Source organism: Mustela nivalis, assembly GCF_964662115.1.
Source record: "Mustela nivalis genome assembly, chromosome: 8".
Classification (NCBI taxonomy): domain Eukaryota; kingdom Metazoa; phylum Chordata; class Mammalia; order Carnivora; family Mustelidae; genus Mustela; species Mustela nivalis.
The window spans coordinates 49,547,011-49,567,349 of NC_139027.1; the positions used below are offsets into that span (position 1 = coordinate 49,547,011).

The window sequence follows — 20,339 nt, forward strand, 5'->3', positions numbered from 1 at the left end:
GTGAAGAAAGAATAAGAGAAAATGTTTGGAGTATAGGAATGGGAAACTGGGAAAGCTTGTGTGGCCTGGGATTGGGCTTCTCAAGGGATAAGAAGAGTAGGCTTCTGCCAAAGCTTCTGGAGGGGTGAGTGGGGATGAGGTTGGAAGAATCTAGATTCTGAAGAAGCTTTGATCACATCTTCTTTGGGGGCCTCATGGCTCTGGTGGGAATGTGCAAGGGTTATATGGGTTGAATGTATTCTTGGCAGAACCACCAGGCCCTTGGGGATATTAAAGGATTCATTCCCTCTTATAAGATGGTGAGTGCCAATTATTTTGAGTAAAATGGGAGACATAAAGATGACTAACAGCCCCCTGAGGGCACAAAGAGTCACGTAAGGAGAGGACCTGAGGTTAAGAAGCCCACAAGAGCATCAGCAGATGAGCCTGTGATAAGGTTGTTGAGCAACTTTGTGTAGCTGGGCAGCATGTATTCACAAAGCTAGGATTCAATACCCACAGGAAGAATGAGTTAAGCAGTCTGTTTAAGACAGCTAAACTTCAGGGGCTGTATGTAGAATTAAAAACACAGGATGGATTAGGAAGGCTGGAGGTTGGTGGACTTGACTTGTCAGGAGTTCACATAAAAGGTCACTGTGTCTTGGACTCCTTAGTGACCTAAGTCTTTGAATATGCTAAGAGTAATAATGACAGATTCTATTACTTGACATGTCTTGCATGTCTGGTACCTTTACTTCTATAGTATTTTTTGGTGCTCATATCAATCTTACCTGGTATCATTAGCCTACTTTATAGACAAAGAAAATGACATAGGAGATGAGTCATTTCCTCTCCCCATCACACAACTGGGATATTAGAGGGCCATCCATGTGGTTTTTACTGAGCCACACAGCCCTCAGCATGACTCAACTGCTTGAAAAGTAAATAAACCTTGGTGTGCATTTATAAGGATGGCATGTCCAGATCATGGGACTCCTTGGTGTCTCAGCTTGACTTAGGACATCTGGAACAAAGTGTTTACTTTTAGGGATTCCCATATAAAGAACAATGCACTATCTATACAGACAGGGCATGGTAGGGGCAGGTACGATAGGATCTAGAGCTATGTCACAAGGAGGTTCAGGGACTTAAGGATGTAGTTCTGTGACTGATGCTTAGAGCAGAAAGAAATTCAGTAGGTGGGACTTATGGAGGCAGACTTAGATCAGTCCATTTATAATTGCAAAATGTTGAGATCTTAGAGTTTAATAATGATAATGATAATAATAAATGGATGGTTAAATGCTTCTACTTCCATACAATGAAGTACTAGGCAACTGTGGGAACGTGGACAACACTGACTCCATGTTTGGCCCTCCATCTTGTTTATTCCTGCACAATGACCTCCCTCTGGACTGGGTGTTGCAGGCCCTGTGGAGGATAGCGTATGCTCTGACTGGAATGTGGGAAGACTTATTCTGATCTTCCCTAAGGTGGTTGATAGAGGGCTCCACTTTTAGATTACGAGAGATGACTGGTACACAGAAGACAGCACTTTATTGTTTTACTTTTTTATTTCCAGTATAATTAACATAGAGTGTTAGGTTAGTTTCAAGTGTACAGTACAGTGATTCAACAATTCTATACCCTACTCCGTGCTCTTCATGCTAAGTGTACTCTGTATCCCTTCACTTATCTCACCCATCCACCTACCCACCTGCCCTCTGGCAACCACCAGTTTGTTCTCTATAGGTAAGACTCTGCTGTTTCGTTGCTGTTGTTTCCTTTTTAAAATTCGTTCATTTGTTGTGTTGCTCAAGTTCCACATAACGAGTGAAACCATATGGTATTTGCCTTTCCCTGACTGATTTATTTTGCTTAACATTATGTCCTCTGTATCCATATATATTGTTGCAAATGGCAAGATTTCATTATTTTTAAGGCCCAGTAATATTCCACTGTGTGTGTGTGTGTGTCTGTACACATCACTTTTTACCAATTCATTTCTCAGTGGAAATTTCAATTGCTTCCATAATTTGGGCATTGTAAAAAAAAAATACAATAAACTCTGGGGTGCATGTATCCTTTCAGATTAGTGTTCTCCTCTTTTATGGGTAAATACTGGATTTAGTAGTATGATTACTGGATTATGTGGTAATTCTATTTTTAATTTTTTGAGGAACCTCCATACTGTTTACTACAGTGGCTGTACCTGTTTGCATCCCCACCAACAGCGTTGCACAAGGGTTCCTTTTTCTCCACATTTTTGTTAACACTTGTTGTTTCTTATGGTTTTTATTTTTTTTTATTATGTTTTTTATTTTATCCATTCTGACAGGTGTGAGGTGATAGCTCACTGTGGTTTTGATTTGCATTTCCCTGATGACTAGTGATGTTGAGCATCCTTTCATGGGTCTGTTGGCCATCTGCACGTCTTCTTTGGAGAAATGTCTATTCATGATTTCTGCCCATTCTTAATTGGAGTATTTGTTTTCTTGGTGTTGAGTTGTGTCAGTTCTTTATATATTTTGGATACTGACCGTTACTTCATGGGATATGTTGTTTGCAAATACATTCTCCTATTCAGTAGTTTGTCTTTTTGTTTTGTCGATTGTTTCTTTTGTTGTCCAGAAGCTCTTTATTTTGAAGTAGTTTCAATAGTCTATTTTTGCTTTTATTTCCCTTGTCTCAGGAAAACTATCTAGAAAAATGTTGCTATGCTCAATGTCCTAGGAATTAGCACCCGTGCTTCCTAGGAATTTTTTGTTTGTTTTTGTTTCAGGTCTTGCATTTGGGTCCTTAATCCAGTTTATTTTTGAATATGGTGTAAGAAAGTGGTTCAGTTTCATTCTTTTGCATGTAGCTGTCCAGTTTTCACAACACCGTTTGTTGAAGAGAGTTCTTCCCATGACATATTCATTTCTCCTTTGTCAAAGTTCAATTAACCAATAATTGTGGGTTTATTTCTGGGTTTTCTATCCTGTCACATTGATCCATATGTGCCACTACCGTACTGCTTTGATTACTGCTACTTTGTAATGTAGTATAACTTGAAATCTGGGACTGTGATTCCTCCTGTTCCATTTTTCAAGACTGGCCATTCAGTGTTTTTTATGGTTCCATACAAATTTTAGGATCCTTTGTTCTAGATCTGTTAAAAATGCTGTTGGTATTTTGATAGGGATTGCATTAAATATGAAAACTGATTTGGATAATAGCCATTTTAATATTACTTGTTCTCCCAGTTCATGAGCATGGAATATCTACTTTTTGCATTGTCTTGTATTTCTTTCATCAGAGTTTTATAGTTTTCAGAGTACAAATCTTTTATCTCTTTGGTTAAGTTTATTCCTGGGTATTCTATTGGTTTTGGTGCAATTAAAAGTGGGATTGTTTTTCTTAATTTCTCTTTGCTGCTTCATTGTTAGTATATAGGAGTTAGTATATTAGTATATAGGAATGTAACAGATTTCTGTACACGGATTCTGTATCCTGTGACTTTACTGAATTAGTATATAGGAAATAGTATATAGGAATTAGTATATAGGAATGTAACAGATTTCTGTACACGGATTCTGTATCCTATGACTTTACTGAATTCATTTATGAGTTCTATAGCTTTTTGGTGGCATCTTTAGGGTTTGCTATATAGAGCATCATGTCATCTGTAAACAGTGAAAGTTTTACTTCTTTCTTACCAGTCTGGGATGTCTTTTATTTCTTTATGTTGTCTGTTTTATTTATGTGCATTGCTTGGGGCTAGGACTTCCAGTACCATACTGAATAAAAATGGTGAGAGTGGACATCCTTGTCTTGTTTGTGACCTTAGTGGGAGAAGCTCTCAGTTTTTCACCATTGAGTATGATGTTTGTTTGTTTTAAAGATTTTATTTATTTATTTGACAGACAAGAGATCACAAGTAGGCAGAGAGGCAGGCACAGAGAGAGGAAGGGAAGCAGGCCCCCCGCTGAGCAGAGAGCCTGATGTGGGGCTCGATTTCAGGACCCTGGGATCATGACCTGGGCCGAAGGCAGAGGCATTAACCCACTAAACCACCCAGGCACCCTGAGTATGATGTTTGCTGTGGGTTTTCATATATGGCCTTTATTATGTTGAGGCATTTTTCCTCTAGACCTTCTTTGCAGAGGGTTTTTATCATGAATGGGTGTTGTCCTTTGTTAAATGCTTTTTCAGGATCAACTGAACTGATTATATGGTTTATATCCTTTTTAAAAAAGATTTTATTTGTTTGAGAGACATCACAAAGGGAGAGTGGGAGGGAGAAGCAGACTCCCTGCTGAGCAGAGAGCCCAATGTGGGACTCAGTCCCAGGACCCTGAGATCATGACCTGAGCTGAAGGCAGAGGCTTAACCCACTGAGCCACCCAGGCACTTTGTCCTTTCTTTAAATGATGTGATGTATCCTGTTGATTGTTTTGTAAATACTGAACAAACCTTGTATTCTGGGGGTAAATCCCACCTGATTGTGGTATATGATTTTTCAAATGTATTGTTGGATTTGATTGCCTAATACTTGGTGATGATTTTTACATCTGTATTCATGAAATACTGACTTGTATGCTTTTTGTTTCATTTTTTTTGTTTGTTTATTTTTTTGTTTTTTGGTAATATGTTTATCTGGTGTTGGTATCAGGGTAATGCTGGCCTCATGGAATGAATTGGGAAGTTTTCTTTTGTCTTTTGTTTTTTTAGAATAGTTTGAGGAATAATAGGTATTAACTCTTCTTTAAATGTTTGGTAGAATTCTATGAAGCTATCAGGTCGTGGACTTTTGTTTGTTGGGAGTTTTTTGACTACTGATTCAGTTTCATTTTTGGTAATTGCTCTGTTCAAATCTTCTATTTCTCCTTTAGTTTTGGTTGGTTATATGTTTCTAGGAATTTACCCATTTCTTCTACGTTGTCCAAATTGTTGGCATGTAAGTTTTCATAATATTCTGTTACAATTGTACTTGGGTGATGGCCCTTCCTACTAGACCCGGTGTTCAGGTCATCAGAATGAAGCTGGAATCAGCTGTTTTTTAGCAAATATTACATCAGAAGTGAACAATCTTAACTGGGGGGAGGGGAAGGGAGTCTCCAACTAGAATGAAAAAAGGGGATGAAAAGATAAAAGGAAAAAAAAAAAACCCAAATAGAAACATAGATGAGAAAAAAGCCATCTCTGTTTTGTTCCCACATATGCCTCATTTACATCAAAAGCTGATGGCCTTTGAACTTTATGCAGGTGGCAGGAGGAGACCAGGCCAGGCTCTACTGTTGCTGTTAGTGAGGGCTTCAGGGGTGCACTTATAACACACGGTGGGAGGGCAGGGTTAGAGTGAGCCTTAAATACCAGTCTGGGCCTGGCTCAAGGGAGTGGGGATGGACAGGGGGGAAAAAAGGACCCACTCTGAATTTGAGTGCAAAAAATAAATATAAAATTTATTAAAACACCCACAATATTTTAAAGATACCAGGAGTAATACAGTTCACAAACCCAGTTGTTTGTGTAAATTATAATAAAATACAAATCAAAAAAGGATACATACTTGCAATTTCTAGGCACCCTAAATTAAATTTACTGAAACACTGGGGGAGAAGGGAGGGTAAGGAGGGGTAGCTCAGGAGGCAAACCAATAAAGTGGGAGGAAAAAATATTAACAAAAAGGTAAAAATTATACAAAATAAAATTATCAGCATAAATTTACTGTACTAAGAATATCTACAGTTTAATAATACACATCCTATTGCCTTGAGACATTGCAAAAATCTACCATTCATCCATCAACCCCAGATAAACTTCATTTCAAGTAGCCACAGTTACAAAGTCAAGACGGAATATTCAAGTATGGTTGTTAAGTTCACCTCCATTGGAAGCCAAGTAACCAAACAGGAATTCAAAGAGAGAAGAAATAAAACACATCAAAAAGCTATAGGGGTTCTAGATTAAGTCTAATGCATTAATATGCCACAATATGACCTGCCCTTATTTCTTTTTATAATTAGAATATGCGAAAAAGAAATGACATCACTCCTGTTTTTCTCCTCCTTTTTCCCCTCAAAAGAAAAAAAAAAAAACAAATAAAACAAATTAAAAAAGGTACTGGAATCAAGAAAATTTTGGATGTTCAAATGAGCCAAATAGTATTTTTTCAATCCCCATGTGAATAGTGATGAATTTTCCCTGAATGACGACGGGTAGTCAAAATGAGAAGAGCGCAAATGACACCACTACAAAAAGCATCCCTGATATCAGAAGAGAAGCAAACGAGGAAGTCGGCCAAATCACGCACTGATCCTTAGGCCAAAAGCAACTTTAGACCTTGCATTTCTGTGCTGCAGCCTCTGCTCAGGGGAGAAGCCTATTGCTCTGCTCTGTGGGAGGAAGGGCCGGGAGCGCCAAGGCAGGGTCGCATGCGGAAACTCTCTACGCACACATGGGGTAGGGCCGTAGATAACCTACGCTGGGGATACGCACCTCAAAAAATTTTGGTCCAGGTTGTGTCCAAGTTGGCCGCGTACTCCAGCAGATGCAGCTGGCTGATCAAGTAGGTTTTGAGGAAGTCATGTCAAATGACAGCAACAATGCCTGCCAAAGCTCAGTGAGATGGGCACGGGAGATTCACATTGTATCCGAAAGCAAAACTGACCAAGAAAATCAAAGAAAGTCAACCACACTCCTTCCTTTCGATGTTCTGCCATGATTAACTGCCGAAGAGTGAAAAATAAAATGACCCCAGATGTTTCAAGGTCATGTCAGTCAGCGGATGGACAATCTGCAGGTGTCAGACCCTTACGGAATCTACTTTACTGAAGTTGTCACAATGTCCTGTTTGAGGTATTTAAAAAAATTACTGTGACAGTGGATGACACAAAATGAAGCTTCCTGTTACGTTTCTCCAACATCAACTTTTGTGGACCCAAGAGAAAATGGAGAGTAGCACCAACTAAAAAGCAGCCTCAGTGGCATCAAGTGAGCAAAGAAAGCTCCTTCCTTTAGTTGGAACACGAGGAGGGACAGGCAGGAGCAGCGCTGGGGCCAGGGTTGGGGGGAGCAGAGGAACGAGCCTGCTGTGCACTGCCCTGGCCAGTGCCAGGGAAGGAAGGAGGTCCCTGTGGAACGCCTTGGTAGGTGAGGGCCTTTGAGACCCTCAGCAGTGCCTTCTTGGCACCCTGGGCTGCAGGGGAAAGTGTGTGTCCTTGGCTATGAGAATGCCTGCCATGGTAGAAGGGGCAGGAGTACCAGACTCCCCTTCCTCAAAGGAGCCCTTCACCCTTTCTTTCTCATCAGGCGTGAGGGGACACACGTGTCACCAGAGCCCCTGCCAAGCCAGGCAGGCCCACTCCCGTCACTGTTAGGGAGCCGACTGCCTTCAGAATTTGCCTTTCTGTGTTCAGCCACCAAGGGAAGAAGAATAAAACGAAACAGAAAAACTGCTCAGAGCAGGTTTTAGCACGGTAAACAGAGGTCTAGGAGACAGCACCAAAAGGGGGAGGGGGAAGCCAAGAGAGACTGGAGCCCACCTTGTTTTTGGTTGGTTGTGGTTTCAGAACCTTGATAGCACCTCAGCAGGACAGGATCAGGGACAGTCACATTAAAACACCATAGCACCATTTTATTTAGACTGTTTCAATTCATAAAAATGCTTCCTAGTCCATAAAACACACTTCCGTAACAAAAGGAAAGAGATTGGTTGAGGCACGTCAGGGATATTACTTAAATTTTCCACCAGCATCGCCTTGGTTTTGAGATCTGGCGGTGGTTCAACTTCACAAAGTCTAGCTGGATTTCTCTCCATGAAATCAGGTTACCATCTACTCATCAACCGTCTTCACACATCTAGGGCTGTTTGGTACAAAGCCCTTGAGCTCTGCTCCTTTCCTGGCTTTAGCACTTAAAAAACCCCTTGCTCTATAAACTACCATTTCCACAAGAGGCTGGTGGAAGGACCAAGAGGGGCAGGGTATGATCTCTTTCCATGCACACCACGGTCACCCCGGCGAGAGGGCAAGCAGTACCCACGAAGCCAGCATGTGGGAAACTTAGGCCCTAGCAAAACAACAACAACAACAACAAAAAACAAAACACCTCCAAAACAAAAACAAAACCCCCCAAAAACAACAAAACAAAAACCCAAACGACGACAAAAGAAACAATGAAACCTCAAAATCCACGCAACAACTTTAGTCAAGATTTCTGATAATGGGTTCTTGAGCTAGCACCAGTTATTTTGTGAGAACCTGCCGCAAAGCGATTTATTATTTTAAAAATCTCTTAGCACAGAACTTTGCAAGCACTTCCCTTGCATGCAGAAGGCAGGGGAAACCAAACACAGGGGGACCCAGATATCTGCACTGCATGTGGCTGGCGTCTGTGGACAGGGCACACTGGGGAGAGGACTCTAGGACTCCATCGCTTCTCATTGCTATAATATTACTCTACAACTTGGTCATGCTGTTAGGTTCTTTAGTTGCAATGGCTTTATTTTTCTTCTCATGATAAAAATGTCTGTTAATCATCTTTAGGACTTAAAAAATGATAGTGCCAGTAAAAAATAAAAATTTGATTTTTCTCTTTAAGAAACCTTCAGCAGCAAGGGGGGGTAATAAGGAGCTGTGCATAGTTACTTTTTAAATATACGTCTAAAGCATGCTAATTTTAATGACTGAGATTTGAGGTAGGTTATACATGTAGTGTGTAAAAATCAGCATGGACTCGAGCATGGCAACAGCACCACCTAATCTGTGAAACACCATTGTCAGGGGAACGGGAACATCCAATGGAGACCGCCTCTTGACTCAGCTCTCAGCAGCCTTGGTGCTAGTCTAGAAAGTTACAGACCAAAGGCTGTTGGGGCTGCAGGGACAGACATCACATGCTTTGAGCCTGTATCGGTTTCTCCTTTCATCTAATGGCTTTGCTACCAAAGGGTGATGAGGGGAAGAGAATATTTAACAGACATCAGGAAGATTCACACATGCCAAGTATCCGAATCACCTGGGTTACACTCGGGACCTTCCAAACCAACAGCCAACCTGGGGTTTTCCCGGGTCATACAGACGGTCACATTCTCCAAATGGTTCGTAAAATATTGTATTTCTTGCTTAAGATCATTTAAAATGAAGTTTTCAAGGCACCCCCGCATCTACCTAAGCACGGAGTCAAATGAGACCTGCATAAAAGTACTGATGCGATAAGCAAAATAGCATTTAAAGGACCCAACTTTTCCTCAAAACTAGAAAATTAGCATGCTTATTAAAGACTCTGCTTCCTTTAGCTTGTCAAACTGAAGGTCAGAGGTTTTCCTATAAATCTGAGTTCTGAATAATTCTAAATCCTGATAAGCTCTTGGGTATTTATTTCAAAAGCAATAATATTTCATTTTTGTCCTGTAAAATAAATGCAACTTTACAGAATATGGTAAAAGTGAAGGATAGACAAAGCACGTTAAATATTCAGCTACTATTTACAATTTCTCCCACAATTACATGTTAAAACATACTTTTTTTTTTTCAAGTTGCTGTTTAAATCTAGGCAAAAGTGCTTAAAAAAATCTTTCACTATGTACAGTTAAAACCAGACCACATAAATGCTCAGGACATCTGACAGCGACTCCCCGCCCGTGCGTCTGACCAGTTACAGCAAACACCCAGCGGGTCGGTTCTCAGCTCTTACACAAGGCACCTGGAAGCTCAGGAACTTGCCTTCAGCATCGTCATCTGATTGTTAAACTCGTTTTACGAAGACCCACGTCTGAATAAAACTGCTCAATAAATAACTGCTCAGTAAGTATCTCAGGGCTTGGTTGTCCTTCACCGTGTGGCCACGGTCCCCTCCGTGTGTCCTGCTGAAGCCTCCCACTCACCACGCACATCCACACGGGCAGCCGGATGGAAACGTCGCTCACACCACAGGAAAAACACACACGCAAGGGAGTCTGACTTGCTGTGCACGGAAGTTGCTTTCACCAGCCACGCCCAACCTCTCTGACAACGTTGCAAAAATGAAGCACCACATTCTCATTTCAAAGAACCAAACGAATGCACCAGAATTTTAGAAGGGGCCAGTTGAGGAGGGGGATGGGGAAGGAAGGAAAGGAGAAGATGATCAAATCGAGAAATGGCACCAATTAGGGAGGAAAATCATAGCTACCTGCTGAAAACGTTGGACTCCTGCATTTTAAAATTGCTGAGGGTAAGCCCACCCCCGCCCGGGAGAGCGTGGAGAGGGTGGGCCTGGGTGGGGAGGCCTGCACCATTGTCTGATGTGGAGATCCAGGAACAGAGAGATGCGCTAACTGCCGTCACGCGGCCGGGCCCGGGCTCCCGCAGGACGCCACCCGCCCGCCCGGAGTCCCAGCTGGGTACTACAGCACCAGGCTCTGCACAGCGCCGCGCCATGGGCCGACGCTGGCTTTTCACAGCTTGGGTTCAGCTTCTTGTTTAGAGATACAGTAGCCCTTTTTCAATATCAGCATAGGCTTTGGGGCAATTTTTTTTTTTTTTTTAACAAAAAAATACCTGCCACTACGACAAATTCCTTCAGCCCAGCATTCATCGGCTTGTCAACCCGGTGGAAAGGGCTCCAAAGAGCCTCTCAACTCCAGCTCCTGCAAGGAGGTGCTGCCTGGGGAACCGTGACATCATGGGACTTGATCGACAATGGACAGAGGATTCAGTGTGGAGACTAGCAAGCTCGAAGCTGTCTACTTCCAACCTGGTTTCCGGGGGAAATCGACGCCAGCAACTCCGGTGCCTGGCCTGGGGGTGCGCCTGCCTCCCGGTCCCCGACTCCAAGCCGGTGACTGGAAAAGGGACCCCGGATATTTCTTTACAGATTCTCCCATCCTGCTGGAGAGGACGGAAGCGGTCCTGAGGGCTCCCTCCCCTGAAGGGAAGGCGTAGCGGTCAGGAGGGATGGACCGGGCGGCTACAGTCTGCACTTGGCTCGTGAGGGGCAGATGGCTGAGAGAACCTTGCCAGCTCCCAAGAGGGCCAGGCTCGCAGGGCCCAGCAAGACTGGGCAGGAATGCGCGCTCTTGGCCTTTCCCGCCGCTCCTTTACCATTACTATTGTCGCTTTTTAAAAAATCCAATAAATACACATTTTAAATGGAATTTAAAACTACTCCTTTGTGAAAGGACACTATAAACTTTCTTTCCATTATTGTGATATACAAGGATAGAGTTTTAAAAACAAGAGGAAATAAAAGCCCCCCCAACAAGGTGGGGGGAGGGGAGAAAAAAACCAACATGGAGATATAAATAGTAAGATCACGAAAAAAATCACCCGACAGCCGTAGTTTCTTCTTCAAAGTGCTGGGGAAGTTAGGGAAGGGAGGGGCGGGTCAGTTCTGAGGTTTGGACCATAAATACATATATATGCATATCTATATATGTATATATAGATAAAAAGACTTCTGCACCCCCAACCCGCCCCCAGGTGTGAGGGCAAAAGCACCACAGAGGCAGCTCGGGCCGGGCCCGACGCTGAGGTACACTGGCTCCCTGGCACCGGGCACCTAGATCCAGCGGCTGTAGGGGCCAGTGACCTTCGTGTAGGCGTAGGAGGACACGGTGACTGCTGAGTCTGTGGGCACGGCCAGCGCCTGCCGTGTGGGGACAAGCCCCTTTTTCTCCTTATGCTGGGGCTCGGCCACCATGGCGCCCCCCCATTTGCGCTTCTTTCCGTAGAGCTTGGCCTCCTGCTGGCCCAGACCCAGCCGGGCGGCCTCCTCCTGTCGCGCCCGGGCCCTCTCCGCCAGCTGCTTCATCTTGGCCTCCCAGAGGGCCAGCCCGTGGTTGGGCTGGTTGAGGTTCTTGTGCTGGTAGAAGACCAGCGAGATGCGGGTGGGGTGGCAGCGGTTGGGCTTCTTGAGGGGCGTGGTGGCGTGCAGCTCCCGCCGGGCACACTCGATGAGGATCGAGCCGTGAGCGGGGGCCACGGCCACACCGCCGATGTTCTCGTCTAGGAAATTGTGTTCACTGTCGGACCAGAGCTCTTCCTCCTCCTCCGCGCCCCCACTCTTCTCCTCCTTCACCGCCCCTTTGTTGGGGGGGTCCTCGGCTGTCCCCTCCTCCAGGCTGAAGGGATCCCACAGCTTTTCCTCTGACTTCAGGGCCCCGAACAGTTTCTCACTGGAGCCCAGGGGCATGCCGAAGGACGGCCAGGCTTTGTCCAGCTGGCTTGCCCCCGGGGTTGGAATCCTTCCCTCCTCTCCTTTCAGGGAGCTCCACAACTTGTCTTGGAACCCAGGACCGCTTTTCAGGGCAGAGTTGAAATCCCCGGCCCCAACTCCCCAAGGCTTCTCAGTCAGGCTGGGACCGGCCAAGGCCGAGGTGTTGTTCCCAAACTTGCAGGGGCTCCATGGTTTGCCTCGAAGCCGTCCTCCGGGTTGGGGTGCTGGCTGCTGCCCCTCCCCAGAGAACAGCCCCCACTGGCTATCCGGGAAGTGAGAAGGGGTCAGGCAGCCAGTCCCATAAGAACTGAGCTTGTCGGGGATGATGGCAGGGCTCTCCCCAGGATGGAACACACCCCAGCTGCCGCCCACACTGTTAGTCCTCTTGGGGGACATGCTTGTGCCTCCTGAGTACTGTCCCCAGAGGTGATTGGGCCCCCCATTCTGAGAAGCCTCGGGCAAAGGTGTTTTGCCCATCTTACCAGGGTCTCTGGGTATAGACTCAGCCTGGACCAGGGGGTCCACTGGCTCTTGCTTGATGGATCTGTTGTAGCAGTTGGAGCTCTGTGCAAAGGGAGAGGGGTCCCTGGATGCTGGGTGGATCTGGGGAGCCTTGGGAAGCAGATACTCCTTGGGGCCTGGGTAAGCAGGCTGCTGGTGGTGAGGAGTGGGGTGGTGGGTGTCCGTGGGAACAGCCTGGCCAGGCAGCTCGGCAAACTCAGCACCACCGTAGGCCGGGCTCAGGCTGTTGTGCAGAGCGTGGAGGTCTGGCTTCTTCTCAAAGCTGCTGCTGCTGCCACCGTGTCCCCAGGTGCCAGGACCCAGGAACTGTGAGGGGAAGACGGGGTTGCTGGATGGGAAGCCATAGTAGCTGAACGACGGAAGAGCGTACTTGGAGTGAAAGCCGTTGACGGAGGTCAGGCCGGGCTGTGCATAGTAGGAGTGGTAGGAGTACACGCTGTTCACGCTGTAGGGGTCGGAGGGCCGGCAGCTGCCCAGCACCGAGTAGCTCTCCACCACCGCATTGCCGCTGTACTTGAAGGAGCTGAAGTGGTTCTGGGGCTCCACTTTGAGGGAGGGCTTCAGGCCTTGCTGGGGAAGTCCACCCTTCAGGGCCAGGCCTGGGGAAGACAGGAGGCAAGACAAAGAAGGAGCAAAGAGAACCACAGCTCACAATGGGCCCGTGGCCTGAGGACTGGGGATGGAAGCTCCCTCTTCCCAAGGGGCTCCCAGCCCCACGAAAGCCCCAGGGAAAAGCGGCTGCCAGAGCCCACAGGCCCCCTGCAGCACTCCTGGTGAACCCTGCGGGTCTGCACAGAAGCTCCAGCCACTGCGTGCTGGAGCAGGACCAGGATCCGCGGACGAGAGAGCGGCCCCATACTCCACTGCGGCCCATGCGCCTGGGGCCCCAGCACACTCTGCAGACACTACGGCAAGCTGGAGGAGCCCAGCTCCTCTGTGGGAAGATGGGACCCCCCACCCCACTCCGGTGTCCTGGGGCTGCCACGGATACTGCGCTGACTGAAAGTTAAGATACCACGGGGTCCAGATGGCCGAGAGAGGCCCAGTGACTCTGGTCTGGAGTTCCCTCGCCGGACAGGAAGAGGGGCAGGGAGGGAGCTGTCCAGGGCCTACCCCTGCCCCGACGGTGCCACCTCTGGTGGGCACCCTCTCCCCACACACCTGGGTCAGTGGTGACGCCGGCCAGCTCGAGGGCCTCCTGTTTGATCTTCTCGGGAGTACTCAGCTTCTCCTTCTGCATCTTCTTCTTCTCGGCCGCCGCCTTCCTGGCTTCCAGCTGCCGCTGGCGGCACGACTTGGCAGGCTCAGGCAGGCGCCGGACTTCGCGGGGGAAGGCAGTGAGCACCTGGATGGCCCCGCTGCCCACCTTGGCGTTCTGGTTCTCCTCACTGCCGAACTCATCCGTGTTGGCCATCTTGTACAGCGGGAGCACGTGCAGCTGCTCGTCCTCGGGAATCTTGCCCACGCAGCGATTGTCTTCCTTGGTCAGAGTGCAGACCTGGCCAAGCAGAGAGAGGGAGGGAGGGTGTGTGGGGTCGGGGGTGCCGAGCGCATGCAGGGAGGAAGAGGCTGAGCATTGGCATGCAAGAGCTCCCCCTGCCCCGCGTCGTCCCAACACCGGCCATCCACTCTAGAAAGAGTGTCTGTCTAAAAGCGCGTTCTGCTGGTTCTCAGAGTAACACTATCACCAGCATTAGAATCTGCCCTACGGCTTTCAAAGTGCGTCCAATCACTCTGTCTCCTGTGACCCTCGGGAGAGGGAGAGGGGAAGAGACAACTGGCCCAAGGTCCCGCGGCTGGGAAAGGGCCGGTCAGGACGGGCAGCCGTGTTCTACCTCCAGTGAGACACTTGTCCCGACGCCTCGTCACCTCGCAGAGCCTCAGACCTCACCCCGTTCTCCTCTGTGCCCTGAACATGCAGCGTCCTTTGGCTCTTTAAAATACTTCGTAATAAAAACTACCTGTACTGCTTGTAGAAAATTTAGGCCAGCAAAAAGGAAATAATTATCTCAATAATCCCACCATCTAGAAATAATCACTATAAACATGTTGATCATATTTGCATACACACAAACCCACACTCACTCTTTGGTAATGAAATTGAATCGCATTATGCATACAGCCTTATAGTAACTTCTTTTTAAACCCAGTATGAAGATTTCCTTATGCGTTATTCTTCCCCAATGTGATTTCAGAATTTGCATCATATTATTCTGTTATCAATGTGTTCATGAACCTTCATCACTATTAAAACTTGTTTCCATCCTTTTCCTACCATAAACAATACTTTTACACTTTCAGCTAAATCTCCTAAAATACATAATTCCTTGAAATAAACTCTGTGAAGTCAAGGGCCACATGTTGCCAAACTGCCCTGTGCAACGAGTCTCCTCAGTGCTTCCCTCATATTGGGATGAGGGGAGTTTCTGTCTTCCTACACTTTTGCTTGTAATTTTGCCATTCACTTCTGAAAACATTTTGTTCATTATGGAAATGTGTCTCATTGCTGGTCTGCATTTCTCTGATTACTAATGAGGTTTGATTTTTTTTCTCTCTCAAGTTTACTCTTTACTGTTGTGTTGACTCTATTTTATTTTCTGTGTTCTTGACGTTTTGCCATTTGGGGCCTTGACCCTGGAAGGGCTTTCCTTCCCCCAAGACTAGCTAATGCCTAGAGATAGCAAATCACCTCCTTTAGGTGCACGCTGATACACAAACCAACCAATCCAGAGCCCACAGCCAGCTCTCTCTCTTTATCAAACTCTCGCACCCTGAGCCAACATTCCCGCTGCCCTCCATCACCCAGGGCCAGGGAAGACAACGGGGGACCACCCCTATGGCCCGGAGCGCCAAGAAACTCTCCAAACTCTCCAATCCCCAGCTTACTCAGCTTTCTACTCTGCCTTGCCCACGCTCTCCCCTCTCACCCCCTGCCCCCTGCCCCATCCTGCGGCTTCTGCGTGGCCCGGCAGGTGCTTCTGAATGCTGAGGATGAACTTCTGCCCTCCTGATGCTCACATCTGTGTCTTCAGGTCATATTCGAGTCAAACCTTGGGTGTATTTTAATACCAGTCTTCTTTTTCTCATGAGTTTTATGCCTTTTCCCCCATTTTTATATTAAGCCATTTATTTTAATCATTTATGTAATCTTTGCATATGAAGATTATCCTGCTCTTTGTCACTGTTATACTGTTTTCCAGTTTGGATTGGCCTTTCAGTTTTGCTCGTAGGGTTTTATTACTGAACAGAAACAGTTCATTTTTGCAAAATTAGCTGTAGTTCTTCCTCCCATCTACAACTTCTCCTCTGCTGTCATACTCTACCATGTAGGTTTCTTCCCCGCATACATGGGGCCCGTGTGACTTAATCTGCTCTGACCAGGCCCCACGTACCTTCTGGGTTGGACTGACCACCGCCCTGCTTCCAATCATTCCCTGAAACCCAGTTTAATAAAAGAGCAAAAGTAAAGGCAAACGAGGAGTGATGGCAGGCGCAGTGTTTCTCTCCCTAACATGCACACCTTATTCACGTCAACAGCTAAGGCTATCCTTTTTTTTTTTTAAAGGACATAACGGATAGTCACAAAGATAAAATTTAAATGGGTGAGAAATATAAAAGATGCTCAACCTCTCTAGTCCTAAAACAAACACAAAGTACTATGAGATACATTTGCCACTCAGGCAGGCAAAAACTCAAGAAACCGAGAAAGGTCTGTGTCGCCAGTAAGCACCCCTCTAAGCCTAGAAATGTCCTGGCCCCAGGACCTCAAGGTTATCCCAGCACTGCACCAAGATTTGGTAAGCCTGGAGCCCCCCTCTGCTTTCTGGAGGGGGCATGTGGAAGCACTCACTGTCCATCCAGAAGGGGGCGGTCAAATAAACGATGGCAAAGCCATCCAGCCAGCCTGAGCACAGGCTGAAGTGGATCTACACCCAGCGACACAGAAGTTGTCCATCACGTACTCCTGAGTTGAGAAGAGCAGGTCATGGAGCAGCATGTATGTATCATGTGATCACATCTGTATAAAACGTGTAGAGCTGTCCGCACACACGTGCACACACGTTCAGGTGCCTGAAAGGATGGTCACCCTAATGCTCACGTTGGTCATGTCCATGAGATTTCAGGCAATTTTTACTTTATACCTTCTTAAACAATGAATAGTTGTTTTTTTTTTTTCCTTTAAAGATTTTATTTATTTATTTGACAGAGAGAGATCACAAGCAGGCAGAGAGGCAGGCAGAGAGAGAGGAAGGGAAGCAGGCCCCCCGCTGGGACTGAAGTAACCTCATCGAGCTCCAATCTCCCAGTGTCTCCTCCTCCTCCCCGACCCTCTCCTAAATCCTGTAGGTCCCTCCCTTTCTCTCTGTCTCAGCTGGAAACCCTCCCTGTACAGTGTAGACAGATGCTCGCCCCACCTCGCTTTGAGCCTTGGACATAAGGAAGGAGGACAAGGCAGAGAAATACGATCTCAGGGCTATGCCATCAATCCTGGTGTCAGACCCAAGTCACACCCGAACTCCAGGAGCCCCCTTTCAGATGACCTGCTACAGCCTCTGCTACAGTTCCCCAGGGAGCCCTGCCTGCCAGGATCCAGTAAAAAGCAAAGCAGGCAGCTGGCATCATCCCTTCAAGGAGGTCCACTCAAGCCCAAACCTCCCCTCTTCTCCAACTGTACTCATTCTGCTGGTGACCGCACCTGGCCTTATGGCTGTTTAAGTGTGAGCTACGTGCTCTCCAGACGCCCCCTCCCCTGCATACTCGGCACATCTTGTGGGCAGACAGCAGGCCTCTCAGGAGAGTTTCCCTCCAAACTGGCTTCTCCTGCTAGTCTACAGCTCAGTGTGTCACCCCAACACATGTCCTGGTGCTCAAGCAAAAAGTCTTGGGTGGTTGTCTTGTACCTTCCCTCTCCTATCCTGTATCTGACCATCAATAACACTCCCTTGACTGGACCTTCAAAATCACCCAGAGTCCTCCCATTACCCTCCTCCTCACCCTCCTCCTGCCCCAGCCCTGTCACCTCTAGCCTAGACATTGTCCCAGCCTTCTAACTGGCCTCCTCCTCTGGCTAACCCCCATCCACCACCTCCACATACTTCTATTTGCCAGTTGCAGGAGGAAGCGTCTAACTTCATAAATGAGCTCCTACCGTTCTTGGCTGAAGAGCCCTCCAGGGCTTCCCATCACACTTTGAGCATAGCTCGCAGCTCTGTCTGCCTTCCAGCTCCCTGTGTCTTGATCCCATCCTGCCTCCAAGCCTTTGCCTGTGCTGGTCCTCCTGCCGGGAGCACTCCACCCCCAGACGCTCAATCCCTCACTCTCTCGCTTCATTCATGTCTCAGCTCAGCCACCCCTTCTCAGAAAGTCCTCTCTGCCCACAGCATCTCAAACAGCCTCTGCTCTTTCCCCTTCCTCTACTCCATCTTCATCGGTACCAGACACGAACTGTATCACATCCTTGGGCAGGGCTTAGTCCATTTTATTCCCCAGCATCTAGACCAGCTCAATAAATATTTGCTTAATGGGTGTATCAAGAGAGTGTTTAGATTTAAATCCAAGTGTTCAGGGAGGCCTGGGGCCATCTGTAGATAACGGAGGGCCTACAGGTGTCCAAGAGCCTGCACTCTGCAGCACCCGCATGAGACACAGAGCCAAGGCCAGTCTGGTCCAAGCGTTTCTCAGAGAAGTGAGCAGGAGCAGTCTGGCAGGGCACACCTCCTGCAGATCTGAGACTCTTGTCTCCAGGTTCCTCCCTACTCTGAGCTCACAGGTCTGCACAAACCAGTCCCTGTCCCAGAATCATCCCGCAGGGGGCCCAGGGTTCCTTACCACAGTGCACCCATTGTAGAGGTTATGCTGGTCCTTGTGGGCGTGGGCACAGAAGTCCATGCAGGCCGTGACCCCCGAGAAGGGCCGCCCTTCCTTCAGCCCCAGACGGCAGTCAATCGCTATTTCCTCATTGGTCACCTGTGTGGACAGCCAAGGAGAACTGCTTGTGTGACCTGAGGTCAGTGGCCTGGATTCTGCACCGGGGAGGCTAGGTCTTGGAGGGAGGGAGAGAGGTTAAGGACTGCGGCTGCCTTGCACATGGGCTGCAGAAGGTAGGCTTTCTGGCTGAAGACCCTGTAGAAATGACTTCCTTCTGAGTTACCTGAAGTCCCCCCCACCCCCATCATCTGGGAGATGCAGGGGCAAGAGGACAGAGAAGCTCGAGCCTCCCCGGGAGAAGCCAGACCAGAGGAGGTGAGAGAGGAATAGGCGAAGAGGCATGAAAGCAAGGGATAGAAGAGAGATGGTCTGGGATGCCGTTAGCTCAGTGTAAAGAAAGGATCTTATTCAAGACCTCCACTGTCGCTGTCTCTCTAGCTGAGCTTTCCCGTATGGAACACCATGGGAGGAGGACAGAGATGTGGATGACCCGTGGGCAGAGAAAGGCCCAAGACCCCATACCTGGTTCTGATAGGCCTGGGGGGCCAGCCTCTTGTACAGGGGAGCGACTTCGGTGGCCAGGTCCTGGAAGCTCTTACGGAGTACTTCCTCCTGTGGGAAGAAGAGCCGTCACACACCCCTACAGCAGCCCCCCCGACAAGCTCTATACGCTGGAAATTGACCTCCATTCTGGACCACCATTAGGCTGCTGGGAAGGTAGAAGTTAGGTGCCATCAGGGGTCTTGACAGAGTTCCCTCAGGAAGGGGCATAGTGCCATGTCCATTTTAAAGCTGGAGACATGGAAGCTCAGGAAGTCTCGGCCTGAAGGTCCAGCCCCTGGACTGCCCAGCTACTGTCTTCCAGGCTGTCGCTCAGGGCAGCTCACAACCCATAAAACAGGCTGTTGGTTTTGAGTTCGGAGGATCCCAGGCCAGAGGTGTGGTGTGGCAGGCACGTAAAAGCAGGAGCAACAAATGTGGCTTTCTTTTTCGGTGTTACAGACAGGGAGGTGAAGGCGAGAGGGGTGCTCAAGGTCTGTGCGGGGGAGCCCCCCAGCCAGCCAGGCCCAGAGCCCATCACGAGCCGGCGGCACACCCTTCAGAGCCGTGCCCTGCAGACCTGCACCATCGTGTGCCTTCGTCACCAGCCAGGCGTGGCTACCGAAATAAATGTGAATTTTAATTAAAGTGAAGAATCCAGTCCCCCTGTTCTACTAGTCACATTTCCAAATGCTCAGCGGTTCCACGCGGCTCCCATGCTGTTTTTACAGAGAACGTTTCCCTCCTCAGGGGCATTCCACTGGCCAGTGCTGCCCCACACAGGGCAGCAGCATCCCCGCTGCTTTTGGTCAAGGCTTCAGGTGTCCCCCGCCTGGCCCTCCAAGGGGGCCAAGCAGAGCCAGCGGGGGTGGGGCCAGAGGCCTCCTAGAAGGCCTTGAGCACAGGCATGCAGAGTTTACTCAGAGGAAAGAGGAAGACGACGGAAGAGAGAAAGAACCAAGTTTAGAGAAGTGGAAATGTGAGCGCGGGACCGATGGCTCAGCGTCTGTCCAGCCGGGCGGCCCGAGCAGCCAGCCACCGCCACCCTCTGGCTGCGGTCCAGATGCTGCCACCAGCACAGCGGGGCCAGGGCCAGCACAGTGCAGGGGTGAGGCTCAGGAGCTCCAGGGAAATCCACGCCCAACTTCACCATTACTGCCACAGGGCCTTGCGCAAGCCATGTGCTTCCT

General features: G+C 48.1%; 1 protein-coding gene across 2 annotated transcripts in view; it reads right to left on the reverse strand.

The window, feature by feature from the left end:
* Positions 1-5,396: 5,396 nt before the first annotated feature.
* The window catches only part of TET3 (tet methylcytosine dioxygenase 3), a 99,592-nt gene continuing 84,649 nt past the window's right edge, over positions 5,397-20,339 (reverse strand). For both annotated transcript variants that reach the window (XM_082743955.1, XM_082743956.1), the window contains exons 8-11: positions 19,132-19,221; positions 18,511-18,648; positions 13,843-14,179; positions 5,397-13,280 (exon numbers count right to left, since the gene is read on the reverse strand). In XM_082743955.1, coding sequence (XP_082600081.1) covers positions 11,503-13,280; positions 13,843-14,179; positions 18,511-18,648; positions 19,132-19,221 — 2,343 coding nt within the window. In that variant the 3' untranslated portion in view covers positions 5,397-11,502. The remainder of the gene's footprint in view (positions 13,281-13,842; positions 14,180-18,510; positions 18,649-19,131; positions 19,222-20,339) is intronic.